The following is a 26,119-nucleotide window of genomic DNA, read 5'->3' as shown; positions in this document are numbered from 1 at the left end:
AAACAACTCAATGTTAGTTGATCTTGATAGATCTTCTTTTTTCTAAACAATAATCTGGTAATTTTGACAACTCAGCTCTACTGTGGCAAAATCATGAGATAATTCCATGTGTATTACCTGAAATATCCAAAACACAAATATAACATAATCTTCACCTTCTTACAATGTGAAAGCATATTTATTTGGTATTGCCATGTCTAACTATGCACCAAGTATGTGGGTCAGTCACTAGCATATCCAGACTACATAATCCAAGAAATGATTACTGTATTGTCTGCATAGATATCAGAGATATCAAAGATAGTTAACATTTTCTGTAATCATATTGTCAGGATATGCTGAAGTGGATATGTTGAATATGAAATTGTGCAAAGGAAATGCTGGATTTTCTTGTCTTTACAAAGCAACCCCATTTACACCTGATCTTTTTCAACTTTCTATAAATCATCATGTCTGGAAATCCCTAAATATTTTTGCATCTTTCTTCTTTGTAGATGCTACAGTTGGTGTTTTTCATGTACGCTCTGCAAAGGGACAGTATAAATTGACTTATGGTGATGCAAATAAGACTTGTGCAGATGAAGGTGCTACAGTAGCTACGTACAATCAGCTCTTATACGCTCAGAAAGTAAGAATGCTTATTTGTCCTTGCCCATGAGAGAAATTATGCATGGTATTATATCACACATACAACTGCAGAACTTTGAGCCTAAGTTGTCTCAGGGATTATTTCTCGATTGATTGATGGATGGATTGATGGATTGATTGATTATGTGCCATCAGGTTGGTGTCAGCTCTTAGCAACTACATAGATAGATTTTTCTTCATGACAATCTGTCCCTAACCTGGTCTTTCAGGTCTCCCAACAGTGCACTCATCGCCACTGTAACTGAGTCCATCCACCTTGCTGCTGATTATCTCTTTCCTTGCATCTTTCCAAGCATTAGACCCTTCTCCAGAATGCTGGGTCTTCGTCTAATGTGTCTGAAGTAGGATAATTTGAGCCTGTCATTTGTGCCTCAAGTGAGAACTCTGAGGTGATTTGTTCATGTAATTTCTATAACCCAGGAATAATCCCTACACCAAGAATGCTGCATCCTTTATCAGATGGAAACTAAATATCTAATAAAAATCTATGTGTATTTTTTCAATTGACCATCGCTGTAACATGTTAAAAAATATGGCTTTTGCTTTGTTTTGTTTAAAAACTAAATGCCAATCCAGCGCAGATCAAAGTTGGGTTATATATATCTTCAGAAATGAACTCCTTGGAATTCCCAGGTTGGAAAAGTCCTTCTGCAAGTATGAGTCATTTTGCAGCCAGTTCTGTGGAAAAATCCAGACTGCTGGCATGCTACAGCCACACTCTGCCAACCAGAGTTGGGATAGAACTGCAAGTTCTATTTGGAAAATGAGGCAATCTGTCTTTCATATTGTTGTTGTGACTCATCCATCCTGCTCAAGCTTCAAAGAATGCCTCTAGGATTCTATAAATATCTTACAGGCCTGTGGTCAGTAGCATTCTCACTAATATAGCCATCACGTGCACAGCAATGCAGTAGGAGTTGCTATGTTCATTCTGTCTCCTGGTGAAAGCAGTTTGCATGCCAACATTTTTTATTACACCCACTGGATAAGTCTCATACCTTAGCTTATGATAGTTATTCATTTTCTTTTGCTTCATGATTATATTCCTTATATGTTAATGATAGGCCAGATACCATCTGTGTGCTGCTGGTTGGCTGGCTAATGGACGAGTCGCATATCCAACAGCTTTCTCTGCACCAAAATGTGGTGGAGGAGTTGTTGGCATTGTTGATTATGGAATCAGAGTCAACCTGAGTGAAACCTGGGATGTTTTCTGTTACAGAGTCAAAGGTAAAAATGCAAGAATGTTTGAGTTCTCAGAATCTGTCATCTTGGCTCTAGGCTCCAGACCCATCCAGGGCTGAATTCAAATCTTTGTATGCCTTGGACACTTTCATAATTGTAGCTCTCTGAGGCAGATCTATAGACAAACTTTTGCACGATATATTTTTGCATCGCGTTGTAATCGGGTCACAATTACAAGCCAATTTTTAAAATGAGAAACAATATATAAATATTTAAATAGGCATAGATCCCATTATATAATTATATCATTTAGATTGCAGGGAAATTAATTCTTCATAAGCCTGGGGGCCTTATCGACTATGCCCACTATTCCTAATAGATAATCGAGCCCTTGGCCCATCTCAGTTGGCTATCTAAATTCCCTTTGTCGCTTCATAGATGTCAGCTGCGCTTGTAAGACTGGTTACGTGGGAGATGGATTTACATGCAGTGGAAACTTGCTTCAAGTCCTTTTTTCTTTCCCAACATTTACAAACTTTCTCTCGGTGAGTAACAGAAGCGAACCCTTTTCTCCCCTGGAGTGCAAAGAAACGAATTTGAGACTCCTTTTTTCCTGTGAATTTTTTATGATTTGAATCAGTTATTATTTGTTTAAAAGGGCACAATAAATGCGACATAAACAGTCTATTACTAGGGTTGAACATATTGTAGCTGTTGGAGATGCCAGGTTTTATCCATGGGTTCATAATAATTCAAGATCAAGAAGACATTGTTGAAAACACACCTGCTTTAAAGGTCTTTGTTTTTCTCAGTGTTTGAAAACAGTCAAAGGCCAAATATGGGATGAAGTAGCATCAGGAACACTTTCTTGTTGAGAGGGTGGAGCGACAGGGTTTCCCTTTCTCTTCTGTGCAGATTGGCTTCTTGTAGCTTATAGACTGCATGTGATCCTCAGCTGCAAAAAGTGAAATCCTTGGAGCCAGGAGAGACCTGGCCACTCTTCCTATGTTTCAGTCATATAATAAACACCTTTCCACATTTTCTGCAAGCCTGCCATCAACTGGGGTGCAGAGACTCTGCTAATTTCCATAGCAGGAGAAAGCCAGCAATCTGACTTGTTTTCTGGAAGGCTTGCTGATTCTTCCTATCCCCCAGTGGCTCTGCTCAAGACACAATTAATCTTGCAAGATTATGATACTATAGCCAATCTAAATAAAAGTAATCTTTAATCTTTTATGGAGTTATTTCTTGGTCTGGGCTGCCTCATGGGGCTGACAAGACTGCTGGTTAAATTCCAAATCTTAGATAGATGCGCTAAAGGAGAAGGAATTGGGCAAGACTTTTTGCCCTTCCCTACAATAGTATAATAGCATAAAATAGCTATTTTCCTATTCTGTGAAAGCAGCAATCTGAAAGTGCATACATGCCTTCTCTCACTGGTCTTACTCTAGACCACTGGAAGAGACTGATTTAAGTCTTCCTGCTATCCTTCTAGCAACTGTGCTTAGAAGCACTGCTTTCCATTTCTGAGGGGGAAAAGCCAACCTGATTTATCTCCCTTGTTTAAATATCTGCTGTTAAGACGTATAGTTTGGATCCTTTGCACACAAGAAGAGTTTGAGGGCTTTATAAAATATCTCAGAGGTACTGTATGTACCATGCATTTATTTCTCCTCTCTATTTGTTGTACATGCCAAGAAAGTTAGTTAATTAATCATTTTGCCAGACTTTTGTCATAGCAGAATATATACCATTTCAGAGTATACATTCATCATGATTAACTTTCTTCACAGGAGATTTTCGCTTACTCAAATACCTCACGGAAAGGCCAAGAATTCATGAAATACCTCACAGATCTGTCCATTAAGGCAACTTTGTTTGTACCAAACAATGATGGCTTGAGGAAGAATGAGGTAAATGACTAATTTAGTGTTTTTCTTGCCAACTCCAGAAGCTTAAATAGGCTGATCCTGGAAAGTAATTTTATTTTTTCTGCTTTGTTTATATTCTCATTATTCCTAATGCTTAATTCATCAATTCATGAAATTAAACCAGATATCCCAAAAATTTGCCTCCTGGGCTGTTTTCTTAATCAACATGAATGGAACACACAAGTTAAACCTATGGAGGCAACAAAGCAAATTTCAAAGAGATGAGATGGTTAGAGTTTTTAGCTTGTAAAAATAACAATGCAGCCCCATTCCCTGTCATGATGCAAGCATCAGTATGTTTGCTGGTATTTCATTTAACATTCAACAGGCTTCTTGCCCCACCTGATTTCATTTTATTTGTTTAGATTCTTTTAATTGAAATTGAATTTGGCCTCTTATAATTGGCCTCTTATAACAGCAACTGACCTGGACTTGTTTTAGATAAAGCAGAAAGGTGCCTCCATACATTTTACAGAACAAAGCAATTCATTTTAGGAGCAAAGGTAAGGAATCTATCCAGAAGAACTTCTGGTGCCTACAAGGACATATCTGTGTAGTTTCCATGGCAAACGTGTGAATTATCTTAATTATTAAATTAAGAAGCATGAATTGTGGTCAGAAAGCCCTCTGTGCCACACTTTTTTTCCCCCATTGTGTTGACTTTTTTATATTATTGATGCCTTTCAAGAACTATGCAGTTTATAATTTCTGACTATATCAGTTTTTGCCAGAAAAACAATCCCTCTCAAACCTCTGCTAAAAAGTTAGTAGCTTGGATTTTTTTAGGTTTTGTCATTTTTTTTACTGGATAAAATATACCTGTAATTTTCTTTCAGTATATCTAAAGAAATTATAGAAACATTGAGTTGTAGAAGACCATAGATCATCTAACCTGGTACATACAAAGAGCCCTGATTTTTGGACATGAATTTGCATCTATATCTATATAAATCACTACATAAATTATTTCCCTGTCTGGTCTTTCAAAATCAAATGCCGAGCTAAAGGAAGATGTTTCATATCTGGAGAGTAGCCAGTGCTCAAGTGAACCACAGACTCAAGCAATCTATGAGACCATCACTTTTGCTAGCCCAAAATGTGTATTCCTGTTGTTATAATCAGCCATCCTATTCAAAACAGAAACTTGTAGACATTTGGACCAAATTAGAAAACCTGCCTTTATAATACTACTTCAGAATGAAATTAATCTGTCAGTTCAAGGAAGCAGTCCCCTGCTAAAGTTACAGGAACATCAGGGTTCAAGTTCATTAATTAATGATAATTACTTCTAGTTACTTCCAGAGATCTTTAACCCTTGCTTTCAAATGCTGCAGTAGGAGATAAATAATTGTAAATAATACACATTCCTGAACTGGATTTTATTTTTTTTAGGGCAGAGGTGAGGTCTTAAGGTTTCTTTCCATTTAGCATCTTAGTACTCCAGTGCCTTTTACTGAAACTGCTGGGATTAAAAAATCCTTTAGTATTGGCTTTTAAATACAGAGTACTCTAATGTGAATAAAAAATGGGGGAAAAGATGTCAGCTGTGAAATGTTGTCAATGTTGTCATGATCATGGGCATTATTTTTGTTGCTTGCTATTTTAAGACATTGTCTGGAAGAGACATTGAGTATCATCTAACCAAGAACACCACCTATTATGAAGATCTGGCCAATGGAACGACCCTCCAAAGCAGAATAGGGGAAAGGCTGTTAATTACACACCAGGAAGAAAACCAAGATCAGATTTCACTTACAAAAAAGGTAGGTGATTTGTTCATCAATGTGTCTGCTCATAAGGATAGGGCTTGGTGTGAGTTGCCTGGATTGCAATGATTTTTTTTTAATCTCCAAAAGAACAAAAACTAAACCAGAGGAATTATGATATCAACTGGACATGAATCAGACAAAGTCTTCATGTGGAGAAATAACACAAATCAAATCAAATCTTTATTACGGTCATAGATAGCATATGCATAACACAGTGTTTTTCAAATTTGACAGCTTTAAGATGTGTGGACTTCAACTCCCAGAATTCCCCAGCCAGCATGCTGGCTGGGGAATTCTGGGAATTGAAGTCCACTAAAGTTGCCAAGTTTGAAAAACACATAACGTCTATGATTGGGCAGTACCACTGCTACTATTAATAACAACATTTATAGCCACTTATAGTATTTGTCATCTGCATAGTGCAGAAGTAGTATTGCTTTCCTGCCATAAGAATGAAGAATATACTGTAGATATGGCCAGGTCACATTTCAGAATGAAGTGCATTGACTATGGGCCATCAAGTATAAAATGTTGTCACTGAATCCCATCTCTAAGCTCTGGAAGATCACCAGATCTGCACAAGCTTGTTCCCTCTCCACTCCTCATATTTCTCTGCCATCCTGTTCTGTCTACCATGACCACTTTTTCTAAAATGCTCATTTTCTATTATCACCGGGCATCATTGGCAGCACTTTTCTTACTTTTTCTTTTAATTTAGCTAGTAGTCTGGGTTCTCATGTACTTTCTCATGTATGATTTTGCATAGAAATGTCTTTCAAAATTCAGAGGCTAAATTCTTTTCATTGGCTATGAGAAGAAAAAAAGTAGTGAAGAATTACTCTTTGCATAGGGTTTACCCAGGATCATCTCTTATTTTATATATGTACACCTGAATGTATAATCAACATGTTGATATGTATTTGGTTCAGTAACTTAACTTGTTTTGCTTTAAAAAAGTCAGTGTAGAAACCCCAATATATTACTTACCAGTTCTGGGTTGAGTAACATGATGGGGAAAAATGAGATTTGCTCAACCAATCTCTCTTTTTAAACTGAATGTGTAGCAAAAGCAATTTTCTTTGTATGAGATTCCTCCCTGAGCAGCCACCTCCCACCACTTCAGCCAAGGAAGAACTGACTCTCTTTTGGGCTAATATCCAACAGCACAAAAAAGGGCGAGTTCTTTTAGGCAGGAGTAGAATCATATGAGAAAGATCTAAGCACTGAAAAGTAAACATCAGCTCTGTTCCAGGGAGTAACTTAGTAAGGTCATATAATATATTCATCACATTGTGGCTCAGTTTTTTTTTTCTTTCTCTTTCCAGATGACAACCAAATATGTGAATGGTAAAGCTATCTGTGAGTGGGACATTATTGCTTCCAATGGGGTCATCCATGTCATTGAAGCATCACTTAAAGCACCCCCTGCACCTTCTGTAAGTGCTGTGCACACTGAAATGTATTTTTTTGGAATCACTGAGTGACCTACAGAAAACTGTGAATGAGTATTTCTCGTCTTTTGGAAACAGGTTTGATGGTGTATGTCAAGAGGGAATAGCTATATTGGGGCACATGGCCACCCTTTGCCTAAGTGGCATTTCTGGGCCATAACTCAGAATCAAAACAGCAATGTTAAATTATCATTTAAAATTGAATGTAAAGTGTTAATGTGCTTGCCCATTACACACTGAGTAACATTCCTCCTCTGTTATATTAAAATTGTACTTTGACAGCAACTTCTGGAGATATTCTGGTCTTACTCAACACTGTGTGTGTAGGGGAGGGAATATGCGGTTCTGGAGTTGCAGGTTATGTGCCCTGGGGACATATAGATGTGTATCTTTCTATGGAAGAGCTCTCATCATATTTGGGGCACTTACATCGTCTTAAAATAAAAAAGGAAGAACACAACAAACTCTTTGGGATGATCTTCCAAATGCTTGGAAAACACCACAAAAGCAAAATAACAATCTCCTTTCTTCCTGAAGGAGAAGGCAGAGTCTGGTTTCATTAGAAACATTACTTTCTTTGAGCTGTCAAGGTGTGAACATGTTGATTTAAATTAAACAACCCTGTTTTCTGACTTTTTCTCTGTTTTCTCTAATAAAGACATGTCCTTAAATTAGGTACTGTTGTACACATTTCCTATATGCATGTTTCTACCAAAGTTTCACACTGAGAACTTCATAGCAAAAAGACATGCATAAAGAAAATCTGATCTGCTTCTTTGCTTAAAAATAACATTTTCTTCATCCTGAGCTAATGTGCCACAATACATGTGGTCACTTTTAAAATACTGTGCAACATGATATTCTGTTGTGTGTCTTAAAATACAGTAGCATGACTCTCCCTCTAGAATTTGTTAATGATTTAATTATATTTCCTTATCACATCCATTTGCCTTCTTTGTCTCAATTCAAGGCTTTCCTACATCCTGGAGCTGGCACAGGAATATTCTTTGCAGTCATTCTGGTCATTGGAATCATTGCTTTGGCTGGATATTCATACTTCAGATTTAAGAACAGAACCATTCACTTCCAACTTTTCAAGGTAAGAAAAAGTGCAGGGACATAGACTGAGTTTTAGGACAGCCACAGTACATGGGTATAAATTTTTTTGCTATTAGGCAGCTTTGATCATGCAAGGGAATCAAAAGCCAAGGAAAGGTGTCAGAGCAGCTCCTTTCATACAAAGAACAGATTTAAGTTCATTGAGTAGAGCAGTGTTGTCCAAACTTGGCCACTTTAAGATGAGTGGACTTCAACTCATCTTAAAGCGGCCAAGTTTGGACAACACTGGAGTAGAGCATGCAGAGAAGGGGAAAGTAATCCCTCCCTCCTCCCCCCTCCCTCCTCCCCCCCCCCGAGTTTGCTCTGCTCTACTGCTTTGAGGATGCTTCTCCTGGTAGCTAGGGTCTAACCCCAGACTGAATCCAACACTGCAGTCAAGCTGGAATACAATCTAGAAGGAATAGGAAGGGACACAGAAGCACATGAGGCTTATTTTAGTCCATTCCTGATGATCAAACCCTAGTATTAAAATAACTTATCAATACAGCCATCATATAAGTTCTGACTTCCTTTTTTATTTGTTTTGCTTTTTGGTGTCCTCAAGTCAGTCTTGACTTCTGGCGACTGCTTGGATGTTTTTTGGAGGTGGCTTGCCATTGCCTTCTTCCTAGGGCTGAGAGTGACTAAGTCACCCATCTGGCTTTGAACCTAAGGCAGGATTAGAACTCCAATAACTCTGAGTTTCTAGCCCAATGCCAAACTGGCTCTTTCTTTATAATAAATCTAAGCATAAACTTTTCTTTTAAAAATACCATATAGGAAAAAGATGACATTGATGTAACTACATTGGACAAAGCACAATCTACCAACATCTCAAATCCGAATTATGAAAGTTCATCTGCTCCTCCACCAGATCCTCCTTATGATCCATTTTTGGTAAGATTTTATTCTGATGGGGAAAATTGCTTTTAAAATAGGTCAAAGCCAGAACTTAGCTGTAAAACAAAATATGTACGCCATTGTGGCTTCTACTTAAGAGACATGATTTTAATGTTATCTTATTTTAGTAACAGAACTATCAGCACATTTAAGAGTTTTTTTAGCCAACATAACAGGACCAAAGTTTTCCAGTAGTCTGGTATATAATTATACTAATATACAAATAGTACTCTCAGAACATTCCTGACTAACATGCTGAAGTGGAAAAAGCTTGAGTTACTGATGTAGATTTTAGTTATTTTAGTTGTTTAAAATAATTTCATTTTGTACTGTATTTTATTCATGTTCCTCTTCATATTAGTATGCTTGGGGGGCATGATACACACACACACACACACACACACACACACACACACACATACAAAACTGTATCTGTGACAATATCAAGCTCTTCCCTCTGCCATTTAGCTTTCTACATAAATTGTTTTTTTAAAACAGAAAATCCATCAATAAGCCATAATGGCTGGAGTTACACCACACACTAAGAGATGGATACTAAGGGTACTTTGTGCAGTAGCACCCTGATTGGGTAGGACTATACTTTTTAGGGTTAGTTCAAGATTGCCTTAAATTTCTGGAAGGCAACTTCACAGAATTGCCAGCTGTTTCTCTACACTTCTCAGGCATGACAGAAGGTCCCAGCATGGTGCCCAGTTCAAAATAAGTTGTTTTAGGGTCAAAACAAACCCCCCTCACATTATATTTAGTGCAATGTTTGAACCCAACCATTCTGTGATAGGCTGCATTTGGAATACATCCTCTGCAAGGTTGCCCTTATCCATACTGCTGCCTGAGATAAGTACAATGCTACCAATTCCATATGCACACAGAAGCCCACCTTGCAGTTCCTTAAACCTTGTCTTGAATATTAACAGCAGGACAAGATCCTTCAATATCTCAGTAGGTTCCCTGTTCAATAGCATCTGCTCCCTGAATAATGTCTTTCACCCCATCCTGCTCTGAAAACCTATTAGGAACAGGGACTTCTTAGCAATGGACCCATGGACAAGAGGCATTTACATTTGGCCTGTTTCCAGGCTGTGTTTTGAAAGCAGGCAAGAACTTAACTGCTTAATCAAGTCTTTGAGAGCATTATTAAAAACATTTTAGGGTGATAGGAACCCCTCTGTTCTTTCATTTGTAATATATTGCCATCTATTTTGCCAATCAGTATTAGACCATTATTTATAAATGCTGACTATAAACTTTTTAAAAAACAGGTTTCCGATGAGCAGCAGTTGGTGAGCAGTGATTCCCCCAATGATTTCTGATGTCTTCACTGGGAGAAATAATTTTCCTACTGGACAATGAAGATACAAGACAACACATCTGGTTCAGGGAAGGGCCACTGAAGAACACAGAAAATTCCTAAGGAAACTGAATGTTGCTTAATTTCCTTAGAAACTAATTCTATCATTTTAGTTATACAGATCCTAATATCAAGATACCATTTTCCTTGTTTTGCTCTTTTTTCCATGTGCTCCAGAAGTAACTAATATTACAAAACAGCATTTTATTTTGTAAAAAAAATGGGATATAGCTATGCTGTTTGGGTTGCTCCAAACTTGTCATTAGAGGAATGACACACAGATATTCTGCTCTTTTTTAAAAAAAAAAAATGTTTTAAAATGACTTATTACATATTACACAAACATTACAATTTCCAGTTTTTTTAAAAAAAATCACATAGGTAGTCCTCGCTTAACAACCGTTCATTTAACGATGGTTCAATGTTACAACAGCCTTGAAAAAGTGCTTTATGACCTGTACCCGCACTTGTGACATTGCAAACTGTCACACCACCCCTGCAGTCACATGATCAGAATTCACTCAACGACCATGTGATTCACTTAACCACCATCTGATTTGCTTAATGACCACGGTGATTTGTTTAACGACTGTAGTAAAAAAGGTTGCAAAATCAGCTCTGGTCACATGACAATTCGCTTGACAACCAAATTGCTTAGCGACCCAAATTCCAGTCCCTGTTGTGGTCCAATAGTGAGGACTACCTGTAATACTTTGCAATAACATAATTTGTAACACCAGACTGTCCAAGCAAATGAATAGTAGAGAGGTTGGACATGCTGCTTTGAAAGTATTAAAGATTGTATCTTATAATTATATAAACTTAATTGTAAGATTTTATAATGAGAGATTTGAGTAGAAAGAGTTTACATGTTTCTACATACATCTGTACAACTATACAAATCATCCTTGCTTCCACCACACCCATACAGTACACTTACAATTGTTGCAGCGCCTGTGCAATCACGTGATCTAAATTCGGGCACTTGGCAACTGGCATGTATTTATGACAGTTGCAGCGACCCGGGGTCACATGATTGCCATTTGCAACCTTCCCAGCCAGCTTCTGACAAGCAAAATCAATGGGGAACCACGTGATTCACTTAATGACTGCATGATTCGCTTAACAATCACCATAAAAAATGTAAAATTGGGTGCAGGCACATGATCCCTTGCTTAACAACCGCGCTGCTTAATGAAGAATTTTCCAGTCCCTATTGTGGTCATAAGTAGAGGACTACCTGTAAGTCTTATTCTTTTTAACTTCTTGCCTCTCTCTTTTTGAGGGTAAAAAGAGGACTATGACTTATATCTTCTCCTTTCCAATTTGATACTTATTCATTCTCTCTACATGGCTAAACCACCTCAATATACTCATTTTGTATTCAATCCCCATTCATTGTTCACCCTCATTCTTGACCCTGTTTCTTGTTCTCCCACACAAACATAACTTTTCTTTCTCCAGCATAGGAGAATGCTCAGTTCAATATAACAAAGTGAACAGAAGCATGCACATATACACAACCATTATTGCTTTTTCTGACAATTTCTTGCAGGCTACAGACTCTCACTACCTTTCTATTAGCAATTATGCACTTGCTAATACCTACTTAGCATTTCTCCATTCTCCCACCTTTAAAAAACATTATACCAAGATAGACAAATTCACCTACTTGCTCTAGATTTCACCTTTATGTATAACCCATTTATGAATAGAAGCAGTTTATATACTTCCAACAAATTCATAACTCAGCAAGTTTTTTTTTCCATAAACAAAATTACTACATTGTGCTACCAAGGAGAGTAGTGACTTTTCCCAACAGCTACTACTCAAAAAGCTTTTTTCATCAGCTTTGAGAAGTGTCTGGTCCATCATATTCACATTAATATCTTATTTTAGATAACATAAAAATACCTTAGCGACATTGATAAGAGAAACCAAAACATGCACTGTATGTTTATAACTCATCTTTCAGAACAGTAATCTAAAGAAGCATGTTTGCATCCACTCTACTTGTAGATTTTTTTTTACTAATATTTGTAGAATTAACTAATATTTATTCTTGCTACTTCATTCCTGTACTGTGATTGAAATAGACACTATGTAGCAAAACCATTAGCTATAAACTCGATCTGTATATTCCCCACCTTCAAATACACAATGCATGTTTCTATTGAAGTTCTTTCCCTTCCCAGCCACCCACCAGCTTTCTACTTTAAAACCTTGCATTGAATTCTAGGCTAATTACAGTAAATGTCTGTAGTAAAATATTTATTGGTTTGTAAGTTAACAATGCTGTATTATTAGAAAGGTATTTTTGTATGTATGAAAATATTTTTCCAATAAGAAGTTCCAGCTTAAGGATCAGTTGTTTTCCTTGTTGCCTTCAAATTGTTGAGAAATGAACTTGTCTCACTTTTGGTATTCAGATAAAGCATACTGACAAAAGTTTACATACTGACAAAAGTCCACGACAATTGCAAGTGAGAAGTTTTAGAATTTAAGTGTGCTTTAAAAGTTCAAAATTACATCAGAGCAAGGACACAAATATTGAAATTAATATCCATAACATTCTCTTAAAATGTTTTGTAGCTGCATATGCAAGGACTCTCCGTAGTCACATTTCATGCACAACACTTTTACAATATATGTCATTAAAAAAAACCTGTAGCAGCAATTGGTACCAAAGAATGTACTTTATACAAAGAAATAAAGTTTTATTCTGCAGTAAAAGAACCCTTCTCCAAAGCAGATCTCAGAATGGCTAGCATGGTCGGCAGGAATGCTCATAATTACTAGGTTCACAGGACTTGACAGCATATGCTAATACAAGAACAGCTAAGCTCCAGAAGATTTTACACTGTGCCTGATTTTCAGAATCGATGCTAATTTGACTTTTTAATATTGTGAATAAACATTATCCAGACAAGCTAGGAGGACTGATACATGCTGTTCAAGTAATGTCATCCTATGAGCTACCAGCCTGTGTCACATAATTCTGTCCTTTGGATTTTCCATTTAGCTTTCTATTGTTAGTTAAAACAATTAGGCAACAAAATATGAAGGTAAACTATTTTGATGCTGTTTGGGTAATGATTCAGCTAGGTGTTATTCTCCCCAACAAAGGGCCTTAAGTCAATCAAAGCATGCATTCCACTTCAGTACAGTTCCATGTCTACCATGCGTAATGTTGCAGCAGCACTGTATGATGGGCTCAAGTCTCTCAGTAATCAACGTGATCAGGGAATTTAAAAGAAGGGATCAAGAAGGTGGGGAACAATCCATGAAAACTTTCCATGTGAAAATGGAGTTTTGGGGAGTATAGTTGGGATAGTTGAATCTCTATGAAAAGCCTATGGGGGGGGGGGAATCCTCACACTAAGTGTGGATTCATTCATCTTTCACAATATTAGCATCTTCTGCAAATCTGACTTAGTACTGCAGTACAGGAGACCCTTATGACATGACCACCAACTAGCTGGGCACAAGAACTGTGATAGTAGCAGAAATGCAGAAAGACCAGTTCTTCTCTTAAGGGTTATTTGTTCAAGGATTTAGCCTTGAAACCATAGTTCTGAAACCAAAGGGAGAACCAGGAGATATGTTCACCCATCTTGAAAGTCTGTTTCAAGAAATGTGAATATTTGGGACCAAAATGGAATAATGCCAGCTAATTGTTCTTAAATTACACAACACAAAAATTAAAAATATACTATCAATGCAGTTGCAAATTCCTATATAGAAATGCTTTTACAAACTTGTAAACTTGTAATATTTATTTAAGCAGCATTTGGGGAGCCAAATTATTTCCTAAAAATAAATATAAGAATAAATTCTGGCTATGTTTTGAATAGTTTCATAAAATACATGAAGTTTTTATAAATATTTTAAGGAATGTTATATTTCAAGATTATCAAAATAGATGGACTGCGATGCCCATGAAAATTGCACTCTACTCCTTTAAGCATTTTAAAAACTTCCAGCACATTTAGAAACAATTGGAACTGCAAATTAAACAGTTTCAGGATTGAATAATTTCTTTAGTAACTAGACAGCAGTTACTATGCCACTTTACTGTTTAGATTTAAACTGGCATATTAACTACCAACTTCTAACATTTAGATTTTTATGGGCTATCAAAACAGTTTTAAAAAAGTTTGTGTTGTTCCATTAGTTGAAATAGCTTACTAGCAGGGGACTGTTAGATGAAAGCTCTTGCTATATTACTGTTTCATTATCAGCATAGAAATAGTGTTGCTATTTAAGATTTTATTAATGTACTCAAGAGCACATTAATACATAATGTGCTTATGTACTGTATTTAAGTTAATACACAATTTGTTTAACTGTTGAACTCAAGAAACAAATATAATAGCAGTTGTAGTCCTGCTAAAAGCAGTGGGACGTGCTTCTGAGTAAGCACATTTAGAACTGACTTAAAACCCACAAACATTTAGCCTATATGCCTTTTAAATGCATAGTCCCACTTTCATGGGAATAAGAATTAAAAAATGAGAGAAAAAACTTCATCTTTTTTTTTATCATCCTGGAAGAGAATTTTAAAATTGTGACAGTTTCACTCTTATCATGAAGACAGGCCAATAACCCTTACTATTATATATCTACTAAACTATTATTGCATTCAATGAAACTTACTCCCAGGAAAGTGAGCATAGGATTGCAGCCTCAATATATAAAATACAATTCTTAGACAAAGTACATGATGACATTCTACTAAAGTGTCCAGTGCTATAAGGCTCTACTCTATATCCATATCTTCCATTAATTCTTCATACAGATCAGTTATATATTATAAAAATGATCACCTTGAACACATTTTAAGAGATGTATTTTTCTGTTTCTACATTTGGGGTGCTTTTGTAGTGTTTCTACCACCAATTTTTTCGTCACTTACTATCCTGTCAATTTTCATTGGCTGGAAATCTGTATGATGAAAATTCAGATCAGTTCAATGCAGGCAACGCAATCTGGTTTTCTACTTGCAGATTTCCTGGCTGCCTGAGGAAAACACAAGCAGTCTGTGAAAAAACTGGGTGAACGCTACATGAACTTAAGTCTTCTATCCACTAAAAACTATTTTCCGATTATCTGATTTTAAAAATAGCAAATATGAAGTTACCCAGCCCTGCATGGGTTTGAAAGCTTGTAGAGATTTTACATTCCCCATATAGTAGAACAGTAGCTATGCTTTTAGCTAATCTGAATGAGGATTTAAATCATGCCCAAATTCCAAGCAATGACCCTCTGGTTAGAGTACATAAGATGAATATTACAGGTATTGTAAGCTATATGTAAATTTATGAGCAAATAATTTTCCATGCCAGCAAATATTCAACTGGAGGAAAGAATCAGTTCTTAGTGCAACCACAGTTTCATCAATTTTCACTAAAAAAAAATGAGAGAGCAACTAAACAGACACGTTTGCTCTATAGCATGTACAGCAAGAACCAACTGCCATAGAAAAAGTTGCTCTTACAATAAATGTTCTTTACGGAGCCACTGCATAATATGGTAACCATTACATTACAAAAAAATGGGGAGGTTATTTGATCTGAATCATCTCTTGCAGAAATGGGATTCTGAATGTACCAGTGCACAGCTGGTCAGACCACATTGGGAGTTCATGCTGCAAAGGAGTCCTTCGTGGATAGAATGTATAATCATGGTCATAGTTCAACAGGCAACTCAGCGACGCCATGTAAATATCAGCAAAGCGAGACAAGCGCCTTAAGAAATAGGTGGGGTTTTGGTCAGTCCTGAATAAGCTTCCAAACTGAGAGTTGAAGAAATTCCTGGTCATTTCTCTGATGAGAGAAGGGAAAAAGAAAACATTTAGAATTGTCAATGCATTATATACCATGAAAGATTTGTTTGGACCAGAGATATTTAGCATGTTTAGGACAGATTTGTTTTTATATCGAAAAGGCCTTCAAAATCAAAGCTGTCCATTGAAGAAAGGCAGCTCAAGAAAGGAGAAAAAATATATACTTCTACCATCTTTTCATTTATGTCCCACCTTTCCATGAGGAATTCAATGTGGCATATATGGGGTCTCTCCTTATTTTTTTCCCCACAACCACCACCCTCGGAGGCTTAAGAGAGGGAGTCCAAAATAATCCAGTGAATTCCATAGTTGAATGTGGATTCAAAACTTTAACCCTGACCTACACTACTTTGGCTTAATTTGATCTCTCACTGTGACATGATGAATTATTTCTCATAAACAAAGTCATGATGTAGCCTTAAGCAAAACTATACTCAATGCTCAATCACCTATCAAGGGTAAATGTGCCATGCGGCAAGTGAGATGGGGACAGATGGGGCCAAAAGACAAACACATCTGATTTATTATATGTTTATGAGTCACACTGTTTGAGTTGGGTAGCCTTACAAATCTTGAAAATAAATAAATAGACTCTGCAAGTAAGCTCTACAATCCTGACAGTTATCACTTAAAGCACATCAAATATGCTTGCTTAGTCTTATAATTAATGGTACAAGAGACAGAACTAAAAAAAAAAAAAGTTATCATTTTTCTAAGAGTAAACATTTAGAATTCAATGGAGCTGAATTCCCTGTTGCATTATTTATTGCTATTAACAAAGTTATTAGGAAAATGAAGTAAGTAAGGATTAGCCTTATTTTACTACAAATTAATATACAGGGTCAATTTTTTAAAACTTAGAATAAGTACCATATATGATTGCGGATAACCTGAGAATTTTAGGTGCCAAAATACACCCCAAAAATTGGGTTCAGCTTATCCTTGGATGGGCTTATACACAAGTATATATGGTATTCAATTTTAATATTTACCGCATTTCCTTTCTTTCCTTTTTCCACTCATGTAATATCATCTGACAGTCAGGATTCTTGTGAATCTGAAATGACAACAATAAGGACATATAAATTTGCAAGTTTTAAAAGAGACCACATTTGCACATAATTAGAAATATAACAGATGGGTAACACAGATTGAACAAGAAACATCAAGAGGTTTTATCTGAAAAAACACAGCTTCATCGGCATATAGTGAAATCAATACAAATGTATGTTTGCATTTTAATGCCAGCATTGTGACTTCACATAATAATTTGAACTGCATTATCATCATTATAAGTGCAAAATAATATTAGGAAAAGGTCCTCATAATTATTAAGTGGTTGGGGGGACAACTGGAGAGAAGAGGTTAATCTCCTCTCTATCCCAGCCAGAGTTTACATGCATCAGTTCTGATGGAAGATTGCAAAGAAGTAAAGAACAAACCTGCATGTGTTCCAGTAATCCGGTGAGGGTTTGTAGCCAGGTCATAGTCTGAATATATCGCTCTGTATTCATGATCTTAATCTCTCTTCGTAATTCTGGAATAATTGCCCCTGTTCGCCAACCGTGTTTTAAGGTCAAATCCTTTTTTGCCAACCGAGATCACAAAAAAGAAAAGCGTTCCTCTTAATTTCACCTAAAGCATACTTTCTATTCTTTCAGGTTAGATGCCATCTGAAGATATTCGGACTTTGACATAAGCAACAATTAAATGTGTCTCAGTTATACCGTCATGCAAATAATGAAAAGAGTCAGTTAAAAAAACCAAATCCACTCTAAACCAGGTAACCAGACCTAAGGGCAAGGGGTAAATAAATAAAGCATAGCTGATCAGATATTGTTTGGTCAGAAGAAACAGGAGGGTAAATTAGAGAAAGGAGTTTAAGATCAGAAAATGGTAAAATATTAACAGGACCTGCATTAAATGGAACAGGAAGATTATACTAGGTTAGTTAGCAATTTTTAACAATATAAAAACAGTCATCATAATCTGCAGAAGCAAGTGCAGGGAAAGTTATAAACTTGGAACTCTGAGCTCTATTTCCATTATTATTCTAGCAAGTGACTGCTACCAGGAAGAAACAGGCTGATGAAAGCTGAACAAAACAAACTCAAAAAATATACATAGCAGGTAAGGTAAGAGCCTTATCTTTTTCTGAAGAGCAGAATAATCCTACCCATGACTTTCTCCCACTTTTAGTGCAGAAACGTGGTCCTTTGCTCTTTCTTATATTTAAAGTAGCCCTCTACTTTAATTAATTTCATTACATATCACCCATCCCTCTGGACCATACCAGCTTCATTTAAAAAAATACACAGGGAAGAAAGTACTCACAGCTAGATCACTGTAAATATGATCACCAAAATACAAGACTTTGGAACCTCGCCAACCAGTCAGTTTCAGAAATTCATACAAGTTACCCTAAAAGGAAGAGTTGGGAGAAGGGAAGTAGTAAATATTAGGAGTTGCCTGCAAAATGTTGTTATTGTCAATCTAGAAATCTGATTTCAATGTTCTTATTAAGGCAAAATGTCCTCTAATCTACTACCCCTGTGATTAAATCTGTGTTGTTGCTGTTACTGGTAAGCTTGCCTAAATTAAGCTTCTCTCCTTTAAATTTAAATTCCTTTAAGGAATATTTTTAAGATCAATTTTGGGGAGAGGGGAACGTGAGAAGAATAGCTGTTGTCTAGACCAACAAGACTAATATTTTGGGCTATTTTATCTTGCACATGCAGTTTGCGAAAGCCAGTCTATAATACAAATTCTGCCCAATTCATGTGGTACTATTTGAAGTGGTATCAACTTTCCTGAGTCCCTGGTCTTTCCTAGTCCCTTGAATAGGAATTTCAGAGACTGATCCTATGGCAGTGTCAAAGGCTGAATCTATGACTTAAAAATGAAAGCAACTGATTCTATTTGAGTTCTTCAAGCTTTCATCAAGCGTTACTAATTCTGGAGAAACTGTTTCAGTTTACGGACCATTATATTACAGTTCAAGGTTGAACACAGGAAGATACAGTATAGCAAATCAGATCAATAATCTCAGTATTCATTGAATAACTAGTAGTGTTGAACAGTATTCAGATAGAAGACTTCTCCAACCCTACCAGGAGAACACAGGGTCTGAACTAGAATCCTTTTTAAGGTAATGAAGTTCAATCACTGAGCTATAGCCCTTTCCCCATGATCAATGTTAACTGTTACAATTTAAAGTGAAGGATCTACTTTAGCAGCAGCAAGGAAAGTCCAGCCTGATGGGGAATGAAAATAGAACAGTTTATCCAAGGTTACCAAGAAGATTTGAACCCAAATATCTCATCTCTGATCTGATTCTCTGATCTTTTGTCTTTATGATCCACAAAGACATATAAATATCTGATCAACACAGTTATTGTAACAATATTAATTAAGATTGCATATATAATATAAAGTACACACAAATATGAAATAACCATTGTTTTAATTGTTTAGATTTCCTGTTTTACTTTATCATGATTCTTAACTAGTTTGAAAGTACAGATAAATGTTTGATAAAACAAAAAATACCTGCTTGTAAATCTGGCCTTTCTGCAATTCGTGAATTTTGTCCCAAAGCAAAACACCCCTTTCATTCACTTTACGGAAAGGTCTAAACAAAAAGAAGAGAAAAAAATCAAGCACCAGTAGTTGCAAAGAGTTGCCACTAGAATAATAAAATCACAGATAGGGAAAAACTGTTATGCAGAGTTGCCAAAACACCAGTCTAGGATAACCAGAGATCTGCAGTTTTCTGATAAGGAGATTAAGGTGAAGAAAAAGTACACATGGGAAGTAAATATTCTGCATTTAGCTACCACTTCGGCCTATTGAATACTGGATTTGAAATATTATCAGATGATACCTGAAAATATTATTTTAAAATTTCTTAGTAAGTGCATCAGAAGTCTAACTGGTAAGGTTAAGGTATGGCTTCATACTATCTTATCCAGCTTGGTGTCATTCAGCTGCATTAGACTTCAACTGTCGCAACCCCGATACTCATTCAGTTGAAATCTGAAATATGTGAAGGGCATCGCTTTAGAACAAGCTAACTAGATCAAAGTTAACAAGTAGCCCTCCCTTCTCTTCTCATGCATTTGCCTAGCTTTGTCTCTAACCTATCACACTGGGAGTTATGCAGCAATACTGCACTGGAGGGACAATCAGGACTGACTCTGTAGCAGAACCATAAGCATCTCCAGCTCCTGTCCTAGAATGCCATATGACAACTTCACAGGCAACACAAATAAATTGCAAGGTGGGTTTCTTTATTTATATGCTGCCTTTCATTTCAGAGAGAACATTCAAGATGGTTTACAGTGAACACACACACACACACACACACATAGATTCAAGTGTATACAATCTGGTAGATAAAAATATAAATAAAATTATTTTAAAGAATTGGCAAAAGATACATCTCAGCTACTCTTCTAAAGACAGACAGCACAGCAGCTCAAATGCAACTTTGAGCCTGGGGGCAATGCTGGATAAATAAGTCTCGGGCAATAGCACATTTTCAGAAGGGTTTCTCCAGCACACTCCAATGCCTGATCAAGTTCATAATGACAAATGACATCTTACAGATGGTCAGGCCTTGACCCACCAGATATTCATAACTCAGCAGGAAGGAACTCACCTTCGCTTATCATTGAAAAAATTTGGTTTCTCAGCTTGGACAATGACTACATCAAAGAGGTCTCTCCAATCTTTTCCAACTATGAACTTCATGCCTCTGTCCCTATACAAAGTAAACCAACGTTTAGTAGCACCAGCATAACTAGTCTGAATTTTAAACAGTGACAATGGACAGTTAACATTAAGATGAAATTTTTGATGGGTTTATGTTCAAAGAAACCACCTACACAAAGCTGCTAGGACTATTTGTGATCAGGAACATCTTCTTTCCATGAGCTGCCAGCTTTGCTAATACAGCACGTGTCTGCTCAGCATAACAAATGTATTTCTCTAGAAGTTAGAGAACAGGATAAGAAAAAAAAATCATAAACAGTTCTAATTGAATGAATGTTTATAGCAAAGTCTTTCTTTTTTTTTTGCATAAGTCATGCCAGCCCAAATACAGCCCATTACCACTAAAATCAAACAGTCTTGGGGGTCCTTTGAAGAAAAACCTGCAATGAAAAGAACAGCCTATCCATAGACTAAACATTTAACTATTATTAGGGCTACTTAAGACAAGCAGTAATATTGAAGAGCCCGTACCTGTGGGAATGCTCCACATAGTTGCCACAACACTGGAGACTTTTAGTTCACACACTGGACCATGGCAACAGCATATGACCTTGATGGTGGCTGACTGGATTACAGACATTGCAGACATATGAACCAATGCATGGAAATAGAGTCTTTTTATGGAAACTGGCATCACTACATATAGAATTTGATCTATTTTATTTGGCATTACCTTCCCATTTTTTTTCAGACTGGTTCCTATAAGCAAAAGTCAGTTCTTAAGAAAACTGCCTAGATGCACTGTGCCAGATGAACTGATAATAGCGTAGAAGGTACAATTAATCATTGCTGAAAGATGATCTGATCATAAGATTTATGAGACGTATTCAGAAAGCCCTAAGCTTTTGACCTGGCACAGAAAATTGGTTTCAGAACAAATCTTAGATAAAGAACTTAAACTTCACCAAAATATAAGCTTGTGGGCATCTCAGGAGGAGTTGTTCCTAATAATCAAACATGTATAAATATACCAGCCTGCAAGCACAGGTTTTTTTATACCCTGGCATTGTACGTGACATTTATGAATTATCTAAACCAGTGTTTCTCAACCTTGGCAGCTTGAAGATGTGTGGACTTCAACTCCCAGAATTCCCCAGCCCACCTTGCTGGCTGGGGAATTCTGGGATTTGAGGTCCCCATGTCTTTAAGCTGCCAAGGTTGAGAAACACTGATCTAAACATTTTAAAGAACACCTCATGTGCCAAGATTTTAAAAGTCTTAAATATCTAGGCATCTTCATATGAATACATTTAGTGTGCAAGCTGAATTACATTGTTCACTTTGGGTTTGCCACATTTGCATCACAATAGAAGGAACTCTGTTTCAGCTATTGCCCGCACAGCTGACGTGAAAAGATTACAGAATCTGTTCATTACCACTGCAGGACCTCTTACAGAAACCAATTCTAAATATAGGTACAAACGGACCCACAACCAGAAAGCTTTGGACAAAGGTGAAACCGGACTTGCTAAAATCTCTAGCTTCCACCCGCACACTAAAGCATACTAGGCAAAGAGTCTATTTCTAGCGAAGGATTATGGAAGCAAGGGTTTTATAATCTTTTCAGATTCCCTCTATTTTATTTTATTTTTTTAAATTGCCCCAAACTTCACAAGAAGTAGCAATATGACCCTAAAAATCTCATGCAAGCATCCCGAAATCTTGCAAGGTGTTGTACAAGCACACTGAAATCTTGCCAATCCTGTGAGAGTTTGTTTTTAATTAAAAGTAATGTGAGGGATTTGCATGTACTAGTGGGGTATCACTGGTGACCTGACACTCTGTGGAACTGGAATACATGGTGATTCAAAGGTCAGTGAGCTACCTACGAAAAACATCCGTTAATAGAGGAAAAAGCGTTATCTCCATAAAATTTCACTCATGCTCACCAATATCTGCTTCAATTGCACTGTACATTATCCCTTTGATGTGTACATCTCTGATTGAATCCTGTTAGAGAAAATGAAAATGAGAATGCGATATTTCTTTATATAAGGATAATATCTGATGGGCAAGGAAATTAATTAGCAGGATATCTTCTACCCCCAACCTATGGCATGATTTCTATAATTATTTCAGTTGCTGATAAAGTAAATTGCAGGAAGCATGGCAAGACAAGGTAATAGCAAGAAAGGTTTCCAGAAACTGAGACTAGCAAGACTGGGAGCTACCCAAGAAAACAATTATTCACTTGGGGATTAGTAGTAACATCATCCAGTTTCCTACTGCTCTATTTGCTGTATCTATGATTAGAAAATAGACTGGTTTCAACCTTGCATTATATTATGGATTTTTTAATAGTGGTTTACTGAATAAACCACAATTGGTTCACATGCACTAAGCATAAACCATAACGTCTGGGTTCACACAATCAAACAAACCAGATGAAAGTTCACATGCTGGGTGAACGCAGTCAACATTCAGAACAAGAGGATATCCATATCAAGGTCAAAACTTTATATTAGAAAGCAATTTGCTCAAATTATAATGTTCATACAACGACTCTCGTGAATTCACAATTTAAAAAATAGTGTACTAACAAGCCAGGTTCAAAAACCATTGGCTAGACCATGCTTACCATTTTTAATGTAGTTTTGTGCCAAAGTGAACCAGTTTCTAAGAGAAACTGAATTCTGGTGTATAAATTATGCAAACTAAGGCCATATATAATTGCTTGCTATGAATCATTCCTTTCTGCTAGTCACAGGAAACTGAGCAAGGTACTGAATGCCTACAAGCCTATTTACCTCCTTCTCCCTCCAGCTTCTCAGATTAAGCACGGGAAAACTATAGTCCACTGCAAGAGTACTCCGTCCAATCTGCTAGCCAGTCTCAAACTCACGCAAATAAGGAGATGCATATGTCTGGTCATCCATATGTGGATGGTCCAAGGCAGCAGGGGGAGTGGCCCTGTCCCTTCTGCACTTTCTCCACACTGCTGACACACAGTTCCTGGCATACTCGGCCAAGGTTTCCACTCCATTTTTAAGATTTAGATGTTGCTTACACATTTCCAAGGTCATCTTTACAACCATGAGAGCCAGGAACTTTTATTTCCAAAGACCCAAAACTTGTTTTCAGTAACTACATTTCTCAATAGGAAATCTAAGGATGAGCTAAATCTGAATGAAACAAACGTTCTTCATACTTATTAAAACCAATAGCCAAGAAAAATAAGCTATCCGTTTTTCTCTGGGCCATAATGGTTTATCTTAATGGGTATTACCATTCTTACGGTAATGGATTTTCTATTTCAGACCTGAAGGATTATGGCAGTTAGCAGTGAAGAAATAATCATGTGGAATATGCATCAAGAAATAGGATCATATTCAAGAAGAGAAATCTGAATGGGTATTAAGGGAGTTGAAGTCCAACACATCTAGAGGGCATCAGGCTGGGGAAACGCTGTTATATGAATAACTGTCACACTGGGATAGCCCAATACCTTCACATCTTTGTAGAGATGAACTGGCTCATAGTCAATGTTGTTCTTCAGAAAATACTCATTCACACAAGACAGGAGAGTCATCTCAGGCAAGGAAAAGATATCCATGAACTGTTTCATAGTGTGACCGTGTGAACTCTGCAACCAAACATGCAAAATTCATGTATGTGCCATAAAACAGTATCAGACATTTCAGAAAGTGTTATTAATGCTTTCAATAAGCCTACAAGGAACCAACTAACAAACAAACACAAGCTTCTCTTAGCCTGGAATATGTCAGTTATCATGCAGTCGGATTATCAGATACAAAAGACAAGAACTTTTTGGTAGCATCTCAAATGAATATACAATTGGGTCTTTCTTTGCTGTCCTTAGAAGGATTCTTGAAACTGTTTTCTTTTTATTGAAAGATGTTGTGCTAGCTTTTTAATTGTTTACACCTAAGTTTCCAATCTGGTGGTCAGGGGTTCCAAGACACCCATGGGTATTTTTCTTGGCACCCATCAGGCTCTGCCCACCTGTCTTTTTACATTAAAAAATAAAAATTAAGCAGGGAAACTGGGTCATTGCAAAGCAAAGTCTCCAACATGATCTTTCCTTCCAAGCCCAAGTGGCTTTAATTTTTTTCTTAGAAAATAACAATGAACAGCTACATTGTTGGGAAGTGTGTTCACCGTGGGTGGGAGAACAAACAAACAAAAAAACCAAGATGGTGGCTATGATCACAGAGTCATGGTTGCCTTCTTATTTATTTATTTATTAAATTTGTATCCTGCCCATCTCCCCCAATGGGTTGACTCTGAGTGGCTCACAATTAAAACAAAATCCACAAACAATTAAAAAATACACATTAATTAATTAAAATTGATTAATCAATTAAAAGGTCAAGCAATAAGCAAACCCTATACATCAAAACTAAAAACATTCAAGATGACGGGGAGGCAGAATCAATTACCCCACAAGCCACTTCCACCGATGCGAGCCCCCATCTAGCACAGCCAGGATTTCAGGCTCTTCCTGAAGGCCATGAGAGTGGGGCACACCAGACCTCAGGAGGTAGGTTGTTCCAGAGAGCGGGGGCCACGGCAGAAAAGGCCCTCTTCCTAGATCCCACCAGCTGAAATTCCTTGACTGGTGGGGTCTGCAGCATGCCTCTTCTGCCAGACCGAGTGGGGCGGGCTGATATAACAGGGGCGAGACAGCTCCTCAGATAACCTGGTCCTGTGCCATGAAGGGCTTTAAAGGTGATTACCAACACCTTGAATTGGACCCGGAAGCAAACTGGCAACCAATGCAGCACACGTAATAGCAGTGTTATATGTGCCCCCCTGGAGGCATTCAGAACTGTCCACGCCACCACATTCTGCACCAGCTGTAGCTTCCAGATACTCTTCAAAGGTAGCCCCAGGTAGAGCGCATTGCAGTAATCCAACTGGGAGGTGACCAGGGCATGAGTGACTGTTCTTGACTTTTTAAAATCCCTTATGGACAGTTCTGGTGCTCACCAGCCCATAAAGGTAATAAAAGGAGATAGGAAGCATTCTGCTGGAAGGGGCAAGACATTATATTGCATGGCAGGCACCATTTTGCAAACGGGTCCTTTACATCTCTCTTGTGGCATCCATTTTATGGCTTAGCAAGCCTTCTGAGACACTTTGAGAAAGTGCCCACAGTATGCTCACAAATTTGAATTGTGGCCACTAGC

The 26,119-nt window shown here is 37.2% G+C and overlaps 2 protein-coding genes across 3 annotated transcripts in view; one reads left to right on the top strand and one right to left on the bottom strand.

Moving 5' to 3' along the window:
• Nucleotides 1-10,460, top strand: part of STAB2 (stabilin 2) — a 93,288-nt gene extending 82,828 nt beyond the window's left edge. The window contains exons 61-69 of the mRNA XM_007425270.3: nt 495-628; nt 1,713-1,878; nt 2,272-2,378; nt 3,627-3,746; nt 5,372-5,527; nt 6,859-6,969; nt 7,955-8,083; nt 8,863-8,979; nt 10,263-10,460. Coding sequence (XP_007425332.3) covers nt 495-628; nt 1,713-1,878; nt 2,272-2,378; nt 3,627-3,746; nt 5,372-5,527; nt 6,859-6,969; nt 7,955-8,083; nt 8,863-8,979; nt 10,263-10,313 — 1,091 coding nt within the window. The 3' untranslated portion in view covers nt 10,314-10,460. The remainder of the gene's footprint in view (nt 1-494; nt 629-1,712; nt 1,879-2,271; nt 2,379-3,626; nt 3,747-5,371; nt 5,528-6,858; nt 6,970-7,954; nt 8,084-8,862; nt 8,980-10,262) is intronic.
• An 18-nt stretch (nt 10,461-10,478) lies between these two features.
• Nucleotides 10,479-26,119, bottom strand: part of NT5DC3 (5'-nucleotidase domain containing 3) — a 33,809-nt gene continuing 18,168 nt past the window's right edge. The window contains exons 6-15 of one of the 2 annotated variants that reach the window (XM_088141106.1): nt 24,415-24,552; nt 22,859-22,919; nt 21,083-21,185; nt 20,857-20,958; nt 19,746-19,827; nt 18,531-18,617; nt 17,639-17,779; nt 17,189-17,253; nt 15,962-16,176; nt 10,479-15,370 (exon numbers count right to left, since the gene is read on the bottom strand). In XM_088141106.1, the coding sequence (XP_087997232.1) occupies nt 15,348-15,370; nt 15,962-16,176; nt 17,189-17,253; nt 17,639-17,779; nt 18,531-18,617; nt 19,746-19,827; nt 20,857-20,958; nt 21,083-21,185; nt 22,859-22,919; nt 24,415-24,552 (1,017 nt within the window). In that variant the 3' untranslated portion in view covers nt 10,479-15,347. Of the gene's footprint in view, nt 16,177-17,188; nt 17,254-17,638; nt 17,780-18,530; nt 18,618-19,745; nt 19,828-20,856; nt 20,959-21,082; nt 21,186-22,858; nt 22,920-24,414; nt 24,553-26,119 lie in introns of both variants that reach the window. The other variant, XM_088141107.1, reaches the window with a different exon arrangement.

The sequence above is a fragment of the Python bivittatus genome, unplaced genomic scaffold (assembly GCF_059951505.1).
Source record: "Python bivittatus isolate LINGU-HERP-01145 unplaced genomic scaffold, Pbiv_v1 ctg000330_np1212, whole genome shotgun sequence".
NCBI lineage: Eukaryota > Metazoa > Chordata > Lepidosauria > Squamata > Pythonidae > Python > Python bivittatus.
Note: the sequence above shows the minus strand (reverse complement) of the source record. Positions and strands in the feature narration are given on the sequence as shown.